The sequence below is a fragment of the Lolium rigidum genome, chromosome 6 (assembly GCF_022539505.1).
Source record: "Lolium rigidum isolate FL_2022 chromosome 6, APGP_CSIRO_Lrig_0.1, whole genome shotgun sequence".
Taxonomy (NCBI): Eukaryota; Viridiplantae; Streptophyta; class Magnoliopsida; order Poales; family Poaceae; genus Lolium; species Lolium rigidum.
This window is the reverse complement of record NC_061513.1, coordinates 246,220,275-246,237,687: the sequence shown is the minus strand read 5'-3', so window position 1 is coordinate 246,237,687 and position 17,413 is coordinate 246,220,275. Positions and strand designations below refer to the sequence as shown.

The 17,413-nt window shown below is 45.6% G+C and overlaps 1 protein-coding gene across 1 annotated transcript; it reads right to left on the bottom strand.

The window, feature by feature from the left end:
• Nucleotides 1-1,611: 1,611 nt before the first annotated feature.
• On the bottom strand, nt 1,612-5,100 carry LOC124665709 (eukaryotic translation initiation factor 3 subunit L-like). Its single transcript, XM_047203097.1, has 7 exons — nt 4,529-5,100; nt 4,103-4,434; nt 3,492-3,831; nt 2,661-2,809; nt 2,478-2,571; nt 1,967-2,038; nt 1,612-1,860 (listed from the first exon to the last, which is right to left on the bottom strand). Exons 1-7 carry the CDS (start codon nt 5,063-5,065, stop codon nt 1,816-1,818), a joined length of 1,569 nt encoding a protein of 522 aa, XP_047059053.1. The 5' UTR covers nt 5,066-5,100; the 3' UTR covers nt 1,612-1,815.
• Nucleotides 5,101-17,413: the final 12,313 nt, after the last annotated feature.

The window sequence follows — 17,413 nt, the reverse complement described above, 5'->3', positions numbered from 1 at the left end:
GCTTTATCGAGAAAAAAAAGTACCTTAATAGCATCCAATACTTAATTATGTACCATAATCCACGGAATGCTGACCTCGCTACTTTGCAACACCGGGAAAATCCTAAATTTTCAATGCATTCAACTTTGTGGCTGCATCTCTACATTTTCATATTCATCATATGGTGAAGTGGTAACTGGTAGGTACTAGGTCCCTGCAAAGTACCAGTGTAAACTGCAAACAAAAATGGAGAGAACATGTTAATTTAAACTTCAAAATGGAACTATGTAGGGATACTGTATGAACCTCTTTGATCTAAAGCTCATGGTAACTAGTAAGTCACATGAATCTGTAAGAAACAATACTATTCTATGAAGTATGAAGTTAGCAGTGCACAATATATTAATATATTGTGATTAGAAGAGTAAGCTGCACAAAACCACTATGAAAGCAAATGATTAACATCTAAGTAAATCTGTTGGAGACACTGAAGCAGCCATCTCTCTTCAAGTGAGACATTGATAATAAAATACTGACATATTTAGCAACATTTCATTACAACAATATGTCCATGTTATAGTACCAAACTGTTAGTTACACATAAAAAACTTAATATGAAATTTGAGATATGTGGATAAAGATGCAAAAAAGAGAGTGGACTTTTTCGTGAAGGCACATAATTTTGTTAGGTTGACCTACATATAATTTATTAAGGTGATTACAAAGATATTTCTATGCTAGGGAAGCAACTTTTCATCTTCAACAACCCATGATGAATAAAACTATAAAAGTATAAGCAAAGTTCAAAAAAAATTACTTAAAACCAATTCTTGTTAGTAAAAGTAAAACAGTAAAAGTACATCAATTGCTCTCCAGTGGACTATCTTAGAAAATACATGAAAATTCTTGTATAGCTAACCAATTTTTTGAATGATCCGCCGAGAACTCACTCCGCGGAGGATCTGGCTCCTCTGGTAAGCCTTGCACCTTCCGCAAGTTTGGTAGGCACAATCTCCATCTCTTACACGAAATATGCATGTCTGAGGCTTTCAAGGTGTCAATAGGATCTCACCTCTACCCGTCGAGGCACCTTAGGAACCTGTCGGCTATGATGATGAGGCCGGTGACAAGGAACGGTCTGCTACTCTTCTTTCTTCGAGCAGCAAGGAGAGCTCCTCCGCCTCGGCGAACAAGGCGGGAAGAAAACAAACCCTCATCATACCAAGAGGAAAGTGCCGGCGAACAAGGAGACACCGCAAAAACGCAATAAGAAAATGGCGGAAGATGCAAAGCCTCTGCACCAGGCAGCCTTCGTCCAGTCAGGTCCGCCTGAGCGAAATCATTATCAAGCACAGGACATGCCTGATTGAGGGTGGTGTGAAGCCGAAGCGTGCGAGTCTTGTAGTCGAACACAGCGTTCCTCTCCATGCAGAGGCGTTAGTGCTGGCACTCCTGCTTCGGTGAGCAGTCCTTACCGGATTGCTTCCGCACTGACCACCGTGATCGGGGTGGTGAGTGTATCTAGGAGTGGATCTAGGAGGTAGTACTAGTTACACATATTATTAAGGGCCCATTATTAGTACTGAAATGCAGACAAGTGACCATTCATAGCAACAGGGGATAGCACATGAGTGAACCAGGAAATGGCATGAAATATCTCAAATACTAGCTGATGGAATACTCAAACTAGCCAACGAGTGAAAAGGTACACCAAAAAGCACAAATAATGCTCCGTTAAAATTAGTCATTACAGGTGCCACTCCTTATAACAGGACAAACGGGGAAAAAAGAAATAGAATACTGGGATGTTTCTCTTCTCCATGATTTCTACCATGCTCAGTCAAGCTGCACCTTTTCCAATTCAGCAATTGTTTCTTCAAACTGTAGGAAAATAACAAAGAAACTTAGCTTATGACTGCATTATTTATAGAAGGAACGGGTGTCGAGCTATCAGGACGGTAGAACATCAAGTGGGATGCGTAAATACCTTCAAGATTTGTCTCAAAAAGTAATCACCCTGGGGTTTGTTCGATTTGGATTCCACAACATGAATAACATCCTGCATGATTGCAAACAATTTATAAGTAATTATACAGGCTAAATGTATCCCTATTATTTTTTAAGTACAGTATAAAATAGGCATATCATCATTGCAGGAACACATGCTGTACGTTGAGAAAAGTTCAAGATTCAATTAAAGAAATCACAAGTTCAACCAACTCCGGATGAACCGGAAATCAAAATCAACCATGGGAACCATGCTTGAATTCATTTCCAGGAAAAAGTTTATCTTATAGACAGATAAAAGCTTGAAATCATCTACAGCAGCTCAATTCCATAGCTCAACTGAGTACAGACAAATGATTCATGAAGCTATCAATTACTACTTAAACAATAAAATACTGCAGACATGGTAGAATGAAAAACACATCATATGAACACAAAAAACATATGCATCAAACAAAGTGTTATGAAGGAGAACAAATACGGCACATTACCTCATTGATGTAGAAATCAAAGTCTGCACTGGAAACAATTTTTCCATTACTGTCAACGGCATGCATTTTGTGCTTGTACGTCAGAAGGATGGACCTGCCCAAATATTTGCATTAAGTATTTATCCACACAAACCACTATGAATAAACAAATAAGGTACTCCGTAACTTAATTATCATACAGACCTAAGTGTTGCCTCATCCATTTCCATATATTGGGCAAGTTTGGCAATAGCTATTGCTGAATATAACTTAAGATAACTCCGGATCCCAGAAAGCAACTGTTGTTGCTTCACTTCATAAAGAAACAGCTTCAGCTGAAGACGATAGGCATCCTGTTGCATAACAGAAAAGGTAATAATTAACAATTTCTTCTACATATTTTCTTCATACAACAAAAAATGAATCAACAGACAAGTTACAGAAATACAAGTATTTGTCAATTTATATTATTGAATCTAGCTACCGAAGGAGTTACTGGTCAAGATTCACCGACCAGGTATTCTTAAGAACATAAGCGGAAAGCCTATACAATAAGGCATCCCAAACATTCAAAAAGAACATCATTTTTATGAATCAGCATGCGTGATATTGCCCCACAGCCAATCATTTGCAACCAGTAGTCTACCAGCTTAAGTTATATATGAACAAGTCTAATATGTCCACTAAGAACATATGAATGCAAAACAGAACACAGGAGATTTTGACAAAAAATGATTACAGGAGATTTTATTTGCTGATTGGGAGTTCGGGACAAAAACAGCTTCCCATTTTATGGATGACTGAAAGGCTACAGTGTGGATTTCTGACTAATGAGTTGCCCGTATTTGCCCAAAAAGAAAAACTTGAGGTGGCTGAATATGCGGCAAAAGCTATATCAACTTTACTCTACAATACTGGTCCAAAATAAGTAGGCTCGATGGTCTAGTTTGACCCCGGCAACATAATAGACAGGCCTTAAGTGCAATACGTGAAAAGAAATATACCATCATTATAATCTTCAAAAAGAAAGCTCACCTGGTTATAATTGGTAAGCGGCTGGTCGAGAACTGGAGGTGATGGGGTAATGAACTTGGGGCAGGCATAAGAGAAAAGTTCGTCATAAGCAGCATAAGCTTCATCATCAAACCTCAGCATCTTTGTCATTTTGTCATTGTACTTTTCTTTGAGCTGGGTGCTAACATTTTCATCAATGAGCTTGTTCTGTGGGCATAAAGAGAGGCAGATTGCCAATAGCGCATACATCTGCTCGTTCTTCTTGAGGATCTGGTCATACTGAGGGGATTTCTGATGGTACTGCTTATACTTGAGAATATAGAGCAGGATTTTGTTGAACTCCTTGGTGGCATCAACATACCTATGTTTAAATACGAATAGAGTGTATTAGATTGAAGGAACTCTACTTTGGGAATTTCAAGATGGCAAAAGAAAAAACACATATGTGACTTCGCATGAATGAAGACTTGAATGTTGACATGATTCAATCTACTTGTACTAATATAGAGATGGCAAAAAAGCATTTCATGTTGCTTAGGTATGTATGGAGTATTGAGCAGCAGAAAGTAGAGCTAACAAATCGATGAGTCTGTCCTTTGGTATAAAAGAAAAAAGACAGTGGGCTTGTGTACCTGCGCATCATAAGGTTTGCGAACCCATAGTGATAGATGGTTGAGATGTGACTCCCGATGACAATGGTGTAGACCCCCTGCTGGTTAAGGTTGATGGGTGCCAAGCACTTTAGGCCAGTGTGGTAATCCCCAAGAAGGCAGTGTATTCTGAGCAGGCCAATCATGCTGTAGTAACCCAGGACCTTGAGAACGTTGCTTCCACCCTGGTAGTCATACCCGTCGGTGGCAGTGAACTGCTCCAGCCCCTCCTTCTCCCTCTCGAGGATCTGGGCGATGTCGGACTTCTCCACGAGCGCCTGCAGGTAGTTGAGAACCCCGTACACATTCCACGCCTGCGCGAACGAACACAGCATTGTCAGCTGCGGCACAGTAGATAGATAGAGAGATGAATCTAGCAGACACTTGAGCTGCAGGTTAAAAGATTACCTTGTCAAACTGCTTGAGCTGCTTTAGCTCGTCGTCCGTCTTGTTCTTGAGCTTAGCGCGGTACTGGCAGAAGCTCTGGAACTGGTAAACGAACTCGTCGACCATGTCCCAGAGCCACTGGTTGGGCAGCTGCATGTTGACGACGCCGTGTAGGACGACGCTGAAGAGGTCGCAGTAGTTGCTCCAGGACTCGGAGCGGTGGCTGGCGGTGAGCGGGGAGAGGCGCGCGTAGGCGTGGCGGTACCAGAGCTCGCGGTAGAGGAGGAGGAAGACGTGGTCGCCGTCGCAGTAGGGCGCGACGGCGTCGGCGGAGGGCCAGGGCGAGTCGCGGAAGAGGCGGTCGGAGAGGCGCTGGAAGCCGCCCTCGTACATCTGGTTGATCTCGAAGACGTTCTTGTCGCGGATGTGGCGGTAGAGGTGGACGACGAAGGTCTTGACCGAGTCCGGGACGTAGTTGGGGTCATAGGCGTCGGCCGGGCCGCCGCCGTGCGGCTGCGGCGGCGCCAGGCCGTCCTCCCGGTCGTAGGCGGACGCCATGGTGCGGCGTGCGGGGGAGGAGGGTTTGGTTAGGGTTCGGGGTTGCGGCGGCGGCGCGAGGGGTGGGAGGAGCCTATGGAGGGTGAACAATTTGTTGGTTGTGGCTTGCGAGGGATGTTGTGGGTTTTCGTGGGCTGCAGGATTTTCTTCAGCCCGGTATGTATCTCGAGCGAAAGTGTGGGAGTCAGACTACGCGATCGCCAATCCTTGCGGAAAATAGGCATTCACCGCCTATGTACATCCACATGGGCTGGTCCATGAAAGGCCTGGACACGATTTTCTTGAGAGAAAAAAGCAGTGTCTTTTGTTATCATATATATTTATTGCATATATATACAGCTGGCACGCGGCGGCTCTTCAGGAGGGTGCACAGTTTAATTGTAGCTAGTTTGAATATCGAACTTACTAGTTGCTACTATCTATTAGGGCCACTTGTAAGTCGCTTTTTAATCTCGAATAAATATGTTTTTAAAGGTTATTGTAATTGGTTGCAACAAAGTAAATAAAGCAATAAAGTAACAAGCGTAGTGAGAAATGAAGTGAAACTCAATAAGATAAAGTGTTCTCAGTGATTATTGGATCCGCCTCTAGCATTAGAATTAATGTTAATCAAGATAAAATATATTGTAGTGTGTGCTAGTGTCCGTGGGGTTGGTGACCATGTGAGGCTGATCCGTTGGGGGTGTGTTGAGGCATTGTCACGATATTCGCGGCGGGAGGCTTACTGCTATGCGGGAGGCTATTCCAGGATGTTGTGGCGTTGTCCTCCCATTGGTAGGGAAGTCGGGGCGACGGCCCGAATAGGTGGCCATGGTGAGGAAGCAGCAACTCTAGTCTCCCGCCAGCATGGCCTAGTCGTCGTGGTGTGAGGTGATGTGACCCCTACGTCTTGTAGTTTGGATCAGTGGTCGGCGACAATGCCACGCCGCTTGGCTCGCTACTACTTAGCCCAGGCCATCTGGCCTGGAGGTTGAGGTCGCACTCCAGGTGAAAACCTCGCACTTCGGTGCCAACGGCGGCGACAGCATAGCATGTCATTCTCGTTCTTCAATGCGTCATTTCTTAGTTGCGATGTTCTACCGACGCGAGTGCTTAAGTCTCTCTGGGTGAAAACCTAAGCTCCTTTGGAGTGGGCGGTGGCGACGCTTACGTCGTTACGTTCTTGAAGGCCTCGTCTTGGAGTCTCTTACTCTCTTAGCTCTCGTGGCGCGGAAGGTTCATGGCAGCCATATGGGGTGGCCTTGTTGTCAGGACTGTGGCCCCGGAAGGTGGAAAGACGCCGAGGCGGCGGCCTCCGGTAGTGGCACAGTCATGCTCTATGAGGCAGAGTCGTAGTTTAGGTTCGCATGGGTGTCGCATGGGTGTCGAACTAGTGCCACTAGGGTGGCTGGTTCACCACGAGGGATTGTTCTTTTACATTTTTTTTTCTTTCAAGGACTCATTTATGTTTTATGGCATAGAACAACTACGGCAAGATGATCCATGTGCTTCTTAGGAGAAGAGGTTAGCAATTTATATTCTCCTTTTGTATTACACACGTTAGTTAGTTAAAGAGATTCACCCCACGGATGCTGCCGGTGGGGGAGGTGGAGGTGGAGCGGCCGGTGCACCCCACGGATTGAACGGCGGTGGGTTCTAGGGCCTCATCCTCCATGAGGTCTGGCGGCATAATGTATGTGGCGTACCGTGGCAGCGGCGGAGGCTCCTGCGGTAGCTGCGACACAAGGATGCCAAGCCTTTGTCGGTCATCGTCTGCGGCAGCTGGAACTCCCGACCCTCCACCATGGTCGTCTGCCACTCGTGGAAGACGCTGCTGACGAAGTCATCGTTGTCGTCCTTGGCATCCTCGTTGTAGTAGGTGAGCTCCTCGTCGTCCTGGGGAGACGCAAGAGGGGACGGATGCCGTCCTCGACGAGGCGCAGTAGGGATTGCAGGCCGCGACAGCGGGCCAAATGGATAGTCCCTGTCGCCGAGGAACCCCGCCTTTTCCCTCGGATCTGTCTCGATCCCGCACTACTTGAGCCATCGATCGAAGTCAACAACGTAGGTGGGGTCGGCGAGGAGGTACGCCGGTAGGTACAATCACCTGCGATGGATCTCCATTGTTCGCTCTGGATCGCACGCTGGCACATGCGGGACAGGCACCCGACAGTTGTTGAGTCGCCAACCGCCGCCCAACAGGTGCATGTCTCCCCAGTTGGCCGGCATCCAATCGTCGTGCAGAAGTCGCGCGCATCTCGACAGGGAGCAGCACCCTGTTTGGCCGTGTCACCTTTTCCTGATGCCGCTGACGGATGCCTCTAAGTCGTGCTTCTTCTTCCCCATGGTGATGCGGCGGTGCGCGGTGGTGAGGGTGGGAGCGGAGGTGTAGGTGGTGTGTGCGATGGCAGGTACGATTTCGGTCGCCTTTTATAGGTCGGGCACGCGCGGGACATGATGCCATTGATGGTGGCGGAGAAGTCCAGCCGCCGACCGCTGGGCCTGGTGCGCGTGCAGAAGACGAGGCGACTCCATTGATGGCGAAGGCTGCGGCGCTAACGCGGAAGCGAAGACAGCCGTTGAAGCGACGCGCTCGAACAGGCCCTCACGCCCACTGCCAGGCGGGCCAGTGGGAGAAGCGAACGGTCACACGGCACAACCGCGCAACGTCCACCAAGACGCATCCGAGACGCAAATTTGGGCTGCATTTGCGTCTCGACGGACATCCCGGTCACTATGCATCGGGCCGCTGGGCTGGGGTGCAGACACATATTTCGAGCGCCCGGCCACAAACGGGAGGGCATCTCCAATGGGCCGACGCATTTCGGGCGTCCGAAATGTCCGATTGTGTCCGTTTGCGTCGGCCCGCGGACGCCATGCGGTCCAGGGTGACCGTTTGCATCGGGGGTACCTCCAGCGGGTGCGGACGCATTTTTTTAGCGGAGACAACGTCAAGGTCGTTAATGGCATTTTACGTCTCGTCGAGGACTGCCACCAGCGATTAACTGTTCCGCGCGACAACGGTCGTTCCCGCGTGTGCCCAATACATTGGCAAGTTTCGTTGGCGTTTCGCGCGCGCGGGAAACGACCTGCGCGGCAACGCCGTTTCCCGCCCCGCCGTGGATATATATGCTGACACCAGCGGGGGTGACGGGACAAACCTCAAGCTAAACCCTAGCATCCATCCATGGCCGAACGCAACCTTAGTTGGGAACAGGTAGTTCAGATGTGCCGCCACGTCCACTCGAAGGAGGACGAGGAGCTAGTCGCCGCCGGCGTTCAGGCCGAGCAGCTGGACCTGGAGGCGGCGGCGGAGGCGGCAGAGTGCGCGGAAGGGCTGATGAGGACATCCCTACTACACTACTACCTCTGTCATTACAAGATGAAGACGATGCTACTGTGAAGCTCAAGTCCAATGAAGTCAGGATTGGACCAATGACACGAGATCGTGCGAAGCTACTCAAACAACAGGTGAACTTGTTCTTAAGTGATACTTTCATCGATGAGAACTTTATACTGCCTAAGTCCTATTACTTATGTATGATCAGGTATGAGGAGGGAGCAAGCATCGCACGAGGAGGAGAGGAGCTGCTGGACATGGAGCTGGACATGAAGATATCCCATGGATGCGCGAGGGAGGAGAGGGAGGCATGCGCGAAGGAGGAAGAAGTCCAGGCCGGTGTCAGGTCCGGTCAGACCGGCCGCCACGCCGGTGCGCTCGGTCACAGGCCCGGTCCGATCGAGCGCCACGCCGGATCAGCCCGGCGCAGACCGGACGCCACGCTTGTGCCAGACGGGCACTATCCAATATGCCTGGACCCTTAGCCCGGTTCCCACCCGGCGCCAGACCCGGTTGAAACCGGATGGCCCGGTCCCAGGCCCGGTCGACCGGCCGTATGACCGGCCGACTCCGAGTCTGTCTCGACCAGATCCGATATGGGTCGGTTTTCTATGTACCTTTTCGACCTGAGGTCGTCCTGAACCCCTATATAAGTGCCCAGGACGCCCCCAAATTAGGTTTAGACCATGTTTAAGATAAACCCTAGTTCATAGTTGATTGCTTTGCAACTCTATTGAATCTCTACACCATATTGCATTGATTTGGTGTAAACCCCTGAAAGACTTGTGTGATCTGATGTTCCATTGGGAATTAGACGGTTGCAACTTACCGCTTCGTGGTCGGCGGCTACGTGCGCAAGTGTGTGGAATTGCGAATATCTTGCAGGGTTGAGAGCTGTTGCATTGGCGACAGGGACCAATCGAGAGATCTCGTTGCGTCATACAAGTTATCATCCACTTCATCATCGTGTATCTCCGCTGTGTTCATCCCGTGACCATCATCACCACCGTTGCTTACTGAGAAGATCGGGCCACCCCTTATCATCTTGGTATCAGATTTCAGCGTTTCCTCGGTAAGCCATCCACAATCCACCCCATAGTTGAGTTGTGAGTGTTTTCCCATCCAGAAAAAGCCATAAAAAGTTAGGGTTAGGGTTTGCCATAGCCTTAGATTGCACTAATTTCGAGTTTTAGTTGCTTTTCGTAGTTGTTTTTGCGTATCTTTTTCTTCCATCTAGTATTGTTAGGGTTTGTGTTTCCGCTTTCATCTAGAGTCAGTTTTTGTTGCTCCGAGTACACATATCATACAGTTTGCTTGTTCCCAACCATAGACACAGCCTTTCGATATAAGTGACTAGGAATTTTCCCAGAAGAGACTAGTTTTACCGCTCGACAGGCTGCTCATTAGGGTTTTGGTGCTCTGCATTCCGTGTTATCAAGGAGTTGAGTCATAAAAATAATAAAAAAAAAAGAGCTACATAGCTGCGTGTGATAAAAAGAAAATTCCAAAAATAAAAAGTGAAGTGCTAGTAGAATCAAGTGAAGGCCTAAGTTTTCTTTACTGCACCTGTAGTTGAGCAATCTTGTGCCTGTCCAGTTGAGCTTTGCTAGCGTCTCTCGAGTGCATTGCAACCTTTCATCCATATAGTTGCATTGCCACATTTATCGCCTTGTGTGAGTATCTTTGGTTGTCTCTACGGTCAGCGCTAGAGCTTGTTATTGGTGAAAATAGGTAGCCCACCTACAGCCCCACATATACCCTGCTTTGTCGTGTGATTGTTCTTATACCCTTGATATTCGCTTCGCTACATCCGTGCACTAGTCATCACTACAAGTGGTAAGCAATACTAATTCACTTTGGAGCGGTAAGATTTCCTTTTCTTATCAGTTTTGAGTGAGTTGTGAGAGTACCACCATATATATTTGTTTTAGTGCGCACTAACCTACTAACCATGTCTTCCAGTGATGAGAAAATTTGTTAACCAGAAAAACAAGGATGTCGCTGATGTGATGACATGGAGGGAGTATGAGGATCTTCGTAATGAGATGCGACATGAATTCCGCATTCAGGACGAAGCACTAAAGGAGACCATTGACGGGGTTTCCAAGAAGCTGGATACTACTAATGAGACCGTCAATGCTATGCAAGATCAAATGACGGATATTCAGCGCAATATTCAAGCGTTGATTCTAGCTGTTGATAACCTGACCCTACAACAACAACAATAACAACAACAACAACAACAACAACAACCGTTGGGCGTGGTAACCGTGGTCGTGGATTTGTTGAACTCGGAGGCCATGGTCGTGGGTTTGAGGAAGAAGACAGATTGGGTAAGCCAAAGTTCTTGATACCCAAATTTGAAGGAGGTGCTGATGTTGAAGAATATCTCACTTGGGATCTGAAGATTGAGAAGTTATGGCGCTTACATACTTATACTGAAGATAGAAAGGTCAAGCTTGCTTCCTCAAAATTTGATGGCTATGCATTGCGTTGGTGGGATGGAGTTACACGTACTCATCAAGAAGATCACGAGCTGCCAGCTCGTACATGGCAAGAGATGAAGGCCATTATGCAAGCTCATTTCGTGCTCACTAATTATTTGCGATCTATATATGATAAGTTGACCCTCTTGAGACAAGGTGTGAAGACTGTTGATACTTATTTCATGGAGATGGAGATGCTTATGCAGCGTGGCCGTGTCCGTGAATCACTACAGATGACAATGCAGCGTTTTCTACATGGTTTGAAGTATGATATCAAAGGCATTGTTCGTCATCACCATTACACTACAATGAATGAGCTACGACATCATGCAAGAGAAGCTGAAGCACAGTTAGCTGAGGAAGCGCAAATCAAAGGTCGTGCTACGGGAGCTAGGCGCTACACGCCTAGGGCGCCTCCATCCACGGTGCCGACGCCATCTTCGCGCTCTGCACCGTTTCCTACTTCGTCTAGCAAGCCGGACTCCAATGTGTCCAACACAAAGAAGTCTGAATCTGCTGCAAGTACAAGTGGTTCTAGCATGTCTACTGCTCGCAACTGTGATATGAATTGTCATACATGTGGTGGCAAGGGTCACTTCAAGAGAGATTGTCCTAACCGCAAGGTCATGATTATCAATGAGGACAATGAGTATGAGACTGGAGATGATGTTGATCCATATGCTCCAGAAGATGATGACTATGACAAGTGATGGTGTAGATGCTTATCCGTCTGAAGCTCGCACTATTGTTGTGTCTCAGCGTGCTCTTAATGTGTTGCCAAGTGCATCTACTTAGCGCTGCAATTTGTTCCAAACAAAGGCTTTAGTTGGTCCTAACAAGGCTTGCAGGGTCATAATCGATGGCGGGAGTTGCCGCAATTTAGCAAGCAAGGAGTTGTGTACCAAGCTGAAGTTGAAGTATCTACCGCACCCGCATCCATACTATATTCAGTGGTTGAGCGACAATGGTGAGATGAAGGTAAACCACATGGTGCGTGTTGAGTTTGAGATTGGACCGTATAAGGATTCCATTGATTTTGATGTGGTTCCTATGACAGTGTGTCACTTATTATTGGGTCAGCCTTGGCTCTATGACCGTTCTGTGCAACACAATGGTCGTGCCAATACATATCACTTGGAGTTCAAGGGCAAGAAAATCAACTTACAGCCTATGTCACCACAGCAAATTGTCAATGAATCTCGTCAGAAAGTTGAAGTAAACTTGGAGGATGCACCTATAGATAGGTGAGAGAATTGTAATGCCGTGAGTGATATAATGAAAAGTGAGAGAGTGAATTCCTTAGTATTATTTGCCACCAAAGAAGATATGAGAGAATTTAGTGAGGATCCTACAACCATGCCTCTTGTGCTCATGTACAGGGGTACGGTTTTGGTTTCTAACGATATGACCCCTATTCCTCTTGGTGTTTCTAGTGTTTTGCAGGAATTTAGCGACGTGTTTCCGGAGGAGGTACCCGCAGGACTTCCACCATTGCGTGGTATTGAGCATCAAATTGACTTGAGCCCTGGTGCCTCGTTGCCCAATAGGGTGCCATATAGGACGAACCCCGAAGAGACGAAAGAGATACAGAAGCAAGTACAAGCGCTACTCGACAAAGGTTATATCTGCATAAGCCTTAGTCCTTGTGCTGTTCATGTTATTCTAGTTCCTAAGAAAGATGGTACATGGCGCATGTGTGTAGATTGTAGAGCGATAAACAACATTACTATTCGATATCTTCATCCTATTCCCCGTTTAGAGGATATGCTAGATGGATTGAGTGGTGCTGTTGTTTTCTCTAAAATTGATTTGCGTAGTGGTTATCATCAAATTAGGATGAAAGAGGGGGATGAATGGAAAACAACCTTTAAAACAAAATTTGGTTTATATGAGTGGTTACTAATGGCTTTTGGTTTGACTAATGCACCTAGCACTTTCATGAGACTGATGAACCATGTTTTGCGTGATTTTATTGGCAAGTTTGTGGTTGTGTACTTTGATGACATATTAATCTACAGCCGCAAGGAATCTGATCATACTATACATATTCGACATGTTTTGCAAGTGTTGCGTGATAGTAAACTCGATGGTAATCTTGAGAAGTGCACATTTTGCACAGATAAGGTCATAATTCTAGGTTATGTTGTCTCTAAGCATGGAGTAGAAGTAGATGTGTCTAAAATTGAAGCAATTCAAAATTGGCCTACTCCCATGAATGTGAGTCAAGTACGAAGTTTTCGTGGTCTAGATGAGTTTTATAGAAGATTTGTGCCCAACTTTAGTACTATTGCTGCACCTTTGAATGAATTGACTAAAAAGGGTGTTGTCTTTGAGTGGGGCGCAGCCCAAGATCATGCTTTTGATGAACTGAAACGATTGTTAACTTCTACACCGTTGCTTGCACTTCCTGATTTCAATAAGCAATTTGAGATTGAATGTGATGCTAGTGGTATTGGAATTGGTGGTGTGTTGATGCAAGAGGGTCGCCCAATTGCATATTTTTCTGAGAAACTTTCTGGTGCTAAGTTGAACTATCCTATCTATGATAAATAATTGTATGCTTTAATTAGAGTTCTTGAGGTTTGGCAACATTATTTGTGGCAAAAGAATTTATCATACATTCTGATCATGAAGCTTTAAAATATCTGAAAGCCCAATCAACATTGCATAGGCATCTTGCTAAGTGGGTTGAGTTCATTGAGTCTTTTCCATACATTATTAAGCATAAGAAGGGAACATATAATATTGTTACTGATGCTTTATCTAGGAAGAATATGCTATTAACTCAACTTGATGTTAAAATTCCTGGATTAGAGATACTATGTGATTTGTATGCTACTGATCATGATTTTGCTGAACCATATCGCTTGTGTGCTATTGGTAAAGCATGGGAAAAATATCACATACATGATGGGTTCTTGTTTAGAGCTAACAAACTATGTGTTCCAGAATCGTTTGTGTGTTTGCTCTTATTGCAGGAATCTCATGCTGGAGGTTTGATGGGTCACGTACTTTCGGCGTGAGAAGACGCTAGTCATGCTCGCTGACCACTTTTATTGGCCAAAGATGAGGCGGGATGTGGACAGATATGTGAAGAGGTGCATTACTTGCAACAAGTTCAAGTCCAAGCTGAAGCCTCGCGGTTTGTACACTCCTTTACCGGCACCTACTACACCTTGGGAAGATATGTAACATCCCAAAAATTCAAAACAAAACAAATGAATTTCCCTAGTTCCAAATTTTGGAACCAACAAAAACTTTTATTAAATTAAGTATGATACATAGTGATCTTGCTTAATTCTTGTGCTATTGCCATGTTTGCTTGTAATAGTAGTTTTGAAATAATCTTAAACCCTAAACCTCACCCCTCTTTTTACCATCCTAGCTAAAATAAAATAAAAGGAAATTAAATAAGAAAAAGGTATATGTGCCTATGGCTATTTTTACAAATCTTTACCCTAGACCTTTCTACTTTGTTTAGAGGTTTGGAAAACCTTCATACACTCTACCTAGCACTTATCAAACCAAATCCAAAGTGAAACCAAAGAAATTAAAAAGAAACTAAAAATGCCATAGAGGCATATGAGAGTAAAATGCAAATTTATGAAATTTGGGAACCTTGACCCTAATACATGTTGTGAATGATTGGATCACTTCCATATATCATTTCAACACTCAACAACACCAATTGGGTCAAGCAAAGTCAAATTAAAAATCAAATGCCACATATGCATAGAGGCATATGTGACACATAGCCATAATACCCAATTCTTGCCCTATGCTTTTAAACCTTGATCAAATGGTGGGAATCCATTTCTAAACCTAATCTAGCACTAAATTGACCCTAACCCATGCCCAAGTAAAGCAAGGTGAACAATTTACAAAAATAATAAAATTTGACACATCACCTCTTATGTGTTATGGCCATTTTTGCAAATCTTTGAACAAGACCATTTGAATTGGTTTCAATGGTTGGAAAATGTTTCTAAACTAATAAGAACCACATTAGAGTCAACAAAAGTCAACTCAAATGGGGAGAAATCAAATAGGGAGAAAATCCCCAAAATTCACTCACATACACTTAGCCAAAATTGCAAATCTTCAACCAAGGCCACCAATGCTTGATCTATTGCTTGTAGAATACTTATATATGATAAACAAACACAATTGCATCAAAGAAACAAGAATCAAATCAAAGGAAATCTCAAAACCATCTCACATGTGATGATGGTCATTTGGGTGATTTTTAACATGATCTCCTCTTTACCCCTCTGGTTTTCTCATTTCTTGATCTAAACTTGGTCAACCAAAGCCATGTCATCCAAGACCATGTCAAGGTGAGTAACTTTGATGTTGACCACCATGGCTAGAGTTGACTAGGTGGACCAGTATAAAGGTGACAAGAAGGGATGCTGAAGTAAAGTGAAGATCATGTCACTTTTGACATTTTGCAAAACAACTCCAAATTGAGTGCCACCACCACCAATACTTCACTTTAATTATATAAATGAGATTCACCAAAAAGAATTTCAAAATTCAAATAAAAACTTCATGCGGCCATATGATCGAACACCTTGCATGCAATAATCCAGATTTGAGCTACACCCTATTATCCTCTGGATTCTTCACTAAACCCCTTTAATCTTTGATCATTGCACTCTCTTACAACCCCTGCTTCATCCCAGTACTTGCCTTAGTCGATTAAAGTGAGAGGAGAGGGAAAAGAAACCCTAGACTAATGCATACCGTGGCCATGCCGGCCACCTTTGGCGGTTCCACCTCTGGCCTCTCTCTCAACCCATCCCCTTGTCCTGGAGCCTCTCTGTCACTCAAGGAATCAAACGGTACACAGCCCCTGCTCGCCAACGCTCGGCATTGGCCAGAACGCGCGCGCCCAAAGCATGCCAGGGCATGCCAGCCAACGCGGTGAGCACGCACTGGCCGCGCCAGTACGTCGCCCACTCGAGAGCTACCGTCCTCCTCCTGCATCCCTACCCCGGCGTTGAGCAGCTACTCACCACCCTCTACCGCCTAGACACACTCAAACACCTGCGGCCGCCTCGTCACCGTCGTCCTCGCCGGATTTATACCGCGCACGCCGTGGCAGAACTCGCATGCGCCCGAGCCACTCCATCACGCCCTGGATGCGCTAGCTGTACCTAGAGCATCGCCGTGATGTCGCCTACCCGTAGCCGTCCTTACCTTGCCCTTTGGCACGCCAGAAACGCCGCGCCATGGCCGCTCCTTCACAGCACCCGCCGGCCACCTCCCCCGCTATAAATAGAGCTCCTCAGCCCACAACTCCTTCACACCATCTGCTCCTCTCCCCTCACTGAACACTCTCCCCACCTCAATTTAGCACCACCTCGCCGGAGCAGCAGCAATTGGAAGCTGAGGTCCGCCGGAGCCCGCGGAAGCTGCGCCGATTGGCGCCTACCCGAGCACCGCCGCTGCACCCAGGGCTTCCTCATCTACTACATCTTCTCCGCGCACCTTGCCAGACACCTGCAACGGCCTGGTACGCCCTCCGACCCCCTCGGCTCGCCGCCAGGGAGCTCGCCGCTCGCCGGAGACGACGACGTGCACACGCCGTCGGATCCTGTTCTAATCCTACGGCTTAGATCCCGCGTACCGTTTCGCTATGTTAAGTGTCGCCGACAAGTGGCCCCCACCTCGTCAGTGCGGCCCAAGCGCACCAGATGCGTGTTGGGCTGCGGAGGGAATTTTTAAACCGTTTCGGCCCAGTAACGTTTCCCGCCTAGCCCATCAATTCAAATTCGGATTTAATCTTTATTCAAAATATGCTGCTGAAGGTTTAGTAAAATTTGATTAGTTTGAAATATGCCAAACTAAATTTAGCAAACTTTATACCGTTGGAAAGCCCATGAATTTATTTATCCAATGCCACTGGCCCCACCCCCAAATTCATAGTAGAATTAATTTGATAAAAAGAACAAGACAGGGACTTTTGAACATTCAAACTTTATTTAAAATTTAACCAGAATAGATTTTGAATTGATTAAATCACAAATGATGTCCTCTAATTGTTTATGCAAAAATATAGCATAGTTGTTTTGCATGATCATGGACTAGATCCAAATAATGACTATGGAGCCATTTCTAGTCCATTAAACACATACACATAAACTTAGGTAAATAGTATGAGAGCTCCTCTCTCATTTAAATTGTGATCCTAAGTAATTCAAATAGAGGTACTGACCTTGGTCTAATAAGCCTCATGCTTGGCTACTTAGAGACATTAAATCATTTCCATGCTAGTATTAAAATGCATGAGGTGTAGCACCTCATTTAAAATTCCACTCTCAAATAATAAATATGAGTGTTGACCTTGGTCAACCTATACTCATGTATTATTATTAGTTGAAGAGATTAAATCCTAATAAGATTCAATGAGGGGAAATAATTTCCTCCAAAGCATTAAAGAGCTACACTAATAAATAATTATAATGAGAGGAAATTATTTTTCTTTAAAAATAGAACAAAGTAAATCACCATGCTAATAAGATGTGATGCTAGCATAGG